This window comes from Lepidochelys kempii, chromosome 19 (genome assembly GCF_965140265.1).
Source record: "Lepidochelys kempii isolate rLepKem1 chromosome 19, rLepKem1.hap2, whole genome shotgun sequence".
Classification (NCBI taxonomy): domain Eukaryota; kingdom Metazoa; phylum Chordata; order Testudines; family Cheloniidae; genus Lepidochelys; species Lepidochelys kempii.
This window is the reverse complement of record NC_133274.1, coordinates 9,664,605-9,667,535: the sequence shown is the minus strand read 5'-3', so window position 1 is coordinate 9,667,535 and position 2,931 is coordinate 9,664,605. Positions and strand designations below refer to the sequence as shown.

At 52.6% G+C, this 2,931-nt stretch overlaps 1 protein-coding gene across 1 annotated transcript; it reads right to left on the bottom strand.

The window, feature by feature from the left end:
• On the bottom strand, nucleotides 1-2,245 carry ZNF593 (zinc finger protein 593). The gene is made up of 3 exons (XM_073317620.1): nucleotides 1,975-2,245; nucleotides 1,455-1,517; nucleotides 1-561 (listed from the first exon to the last, which is right to left on the bottom strand). Exons 1-3 carry the CDS (start codon nucleotides 2,169-2,171, stop codon nucleotides 432-434), a joined length of 390 nt encoding a protein of 129 aa, XP_073173721.1. The 5' UTR covers nucleotides 2,172-2,245; the 3' UTR covers nucleotides 1-431.
• Nucleotides 2,246-2,931: the final 686 nt, after the last annotated feature.

Sequence of the window (2,931 nt, the reverse complement as noted above, 5' to 3'; positions counted from 1 at the left end):
TCATTTAGCAGCTGCCAGCTTGTTTATTAAAATAGTTTGATGGATGATTACAGAGGTCACATTCCTCAAGAGCTGCATCCACTGCTTAAAATACTAACACAAAGAGAAAAGACTGTAACAATCAGGTCAATATCACCAGGACGCTGGTCATCCTTTCTCTGGACCTCTAGCTGCACTGTATGTCCATGTTGCCAATGAGAACATAACGCACAATATCTGCCAAACCAAGAGGGTCCAAAGGTCTCCACTGGCCAGCGCTCTACTCCTTGCTGAAGAATTAATGAGAACAGCTGAGTTAATTTTTATGCCTTGTTGCAGGGGGAGTGTTTAGAAAGACACTTGTTGAACTCAGAAAATAAGCTGCCACGAAGTGGGGCTTTAAACAAGGGCGCTTTCTAATGGATCGGAGAACAATTGCTGGTCCTCCCTATTCAGCTGGATTCCTCCATCTCAAGCGGTTGAGTCTGTACTTCTATCTTCTTTGGAGGAATGTAGGATCCCATCCCAGCTGCTCTCTCTGCCTCCTGCTGGGTATAAGGCTCCTCACTCAACTGCTTCAGTCTAAAAAAGAAAAAAAAAAACCCAAGAGAGGAACATGAGTTGTGACATACATCCGATGAAGTGAGCTGTAGCTCACGAAAGCTCATGCTCAAATAAATGGGTTAGTCTCTAAGGTGCCACAAGTACTCCTTTTCTTTTTGCGAATACAGACTAACACGGCTGTTACTCTGAAACCTGTCATTATGCAAGGCACTGCATTTAGCCGTATGGAGTATCTATCAACTGCATGAAAAAACTTGTACAGATACAGACAGACATCATCTTCCTTTCCAAATGCAAACAGATGGACATCGTACCAAAAGGACTGAAGGTAAAAAATCCATTACAATCTACATACCACACAGACTATGCTGTGTATAAATAAAGTCTGCTGCAGTTTCCACGGCATGCATCCGATGAAGTGAGCTGTAGCTCACGAAAGCTCATGCTCAAATAAATTGGTTAGTCTCTAAGGTGCCACAAGTACTCCTTTTCTTTTTGCGAATGTTCCCGCTGTAAGTCTAGCACTTTAAAAACTACCACAAACTGAAACCAGTTAAAGCTGCACTTGACATTGCCAGGTACATCTAGACTAAATCTCAGGTACTCAAATTTCAGAGTGGGATTGAAAAAACAGCAGTGGCAAAGCTATCATTGCTGCACCACCTGTTCTGTGACTAAATGGACACTTTCAGCCACTAGCGGAATTACACTCTCTTTAGAAGACTTAAGAAGCCATGAAGACTGGTGGGGTGGGGAGAAGAGATGGGAAAAGAGATTTTTCAAGTAACTTTTTGAAAGGAAAAGGGAGTGGGGGATTTCTTATTCATAAGAACCCCAAATAAATCAGATTTTTTTCTTCATGCTAATAGGCTTCTAAGAAAAATATGCCCTCACAACAGAATTTACATTACCTTCTTTTGTGAACTTTAGATTTGAAATGTTCCTTCATGCTATTCAAATCGACAAAGTATCGCCTGTCGGGAGAGAAGAAAGACGTTCAGGCAGTTGAACACAATCCTGCCCTTTCCGTGGAAGCGTCAAGCTAAGAACTAAACAGGAGGCTTTGCAGGCTCAGCCCGAAGACAGAGCTGAAGGCTCAGGATACCAAAGGTCATTACTGACCAAACACTGTTTCTATCAGAAGGTGGGGAAAGGGGCCTGATGAAGTTAAGTATTCGGCCCCGGGGCCCCGCTGTACAGACATGGGGGAAGGCAGGCAGGCTCGGGAGCCTCTTCCCGGTTAGCCCAGGGGACTGGGCCCTGGGAACACGCCCCTCACACCCCGCAGGCCACGGGCAGCCCCGGGGCCCCACGGCAGTTGGGCCCCCCCCCGCGGAGGCAGGAGCACGAGCCCGGGTGGCGGGAGGGGCCATTTGGACGCCGCAGCCGCCCCCCGCCTCACGCGCAATGCCCCCCCCCACTCTCACGCACGCGCAGTGCAGGCAGTAGTGCTGCGCGCTCCCGGGCATGTCGGGGTCCGGCTCCTGGTGCAGCAGCCTGGCCGCGTTGTCCGGCCGCAGGTCCCCGTGGATCTGGTCCAGGTCCCGGCGCCGCCGCTTCGCTTTCCACTGGCGGGCCAGGGAGTGCGCCTTGTGCGAGCCCGTGTGACGTGAGCTCCGCGGCGCCATGGCGCGGCTGGGAGAGAAAACGGAGCCGCCGCTTCCTCCCCTACTTCCGCTTCCGGCCGGCGCCGGCTTGTGACCTCATCACAGAGCGACCGTCCCTCCCGCTCCTGTCAGGGGAGCGAACCTAGCGCGCATGCGGGAAAGGCACAGGGCCAGGGTGGGAGCAGAACTCAGGGCAGGCGGGGGCGGGGCTGGGCCACGCCCCCCTTGGCTCCCTGCAATGACCCCCTCCCTCATCAAAATCCAAAATGGCTCCTCGGGGTCGTGGCCACAATTCCCCCGCAGCTGCTGGGGGCGGGGGTATATTTCCCGCCTCTCTTGGGGAAGCCTCCTCTGATTGGCTGCTTTATCCTTGGCCGCCAATCAGGGCTGCTGTGGGAAACGGGCTCTGCTCGCTCCCCCTGCCCCAGCAGGCCCCATTCCAGGTAGGAGAAGGCACAGAGTTCGGTGGCTTGCGGCAGATTCGCGCTTCCCTGTCCTCCGCTCCTGCGACAAGGGGAGGGCTCTTGGGCCTGCTCCTCTCCCTCCCTGCAGCCCCTCTCCCGGGCCTGTGGGTGAACTGCAGGAGGAGCAAAGGTGAGCCAAGGTCGTCCCACCTCCAGCCCTTTCCACACCTGTGTTTACACATGGCAGCAAAGAAAAGGAAAGTCGACACCGAGAACCGTTCGTTTGAAGCAAAGTGGACCGACGCTTATTGTTTTGTTTTACCACCACGTCCAAGGGGTCGACCAGTATGTTTAATTTGTACAGAGACTGTGGCTGT

Excerpts from the sequence above, each read along its gene's own strand:
- ZNF593 (XM_073317620.1), bottom strand. The coding sequence starts at position 2,171 with ATGGCGCCGCGGAGCTCACGTCACACGGGCTCGCACAAGGCGCACTCC. Across the intron at positions 1,518-1,974 it reads CACTACTGCCTGCACTGCGC|GCGATACTTTGTCGATTTGA; the intron begins GTGCGTGAGAGT and ends CTCTCCCGACAG. Across the intron at positions 562-1,454 it reads TCTAAAGTTCACAAAAGAAG|ACTGAAGCAGTTGAGTGAGG; the intron begins GTAATGTAAATT and ends TTTCTTTTTTAG.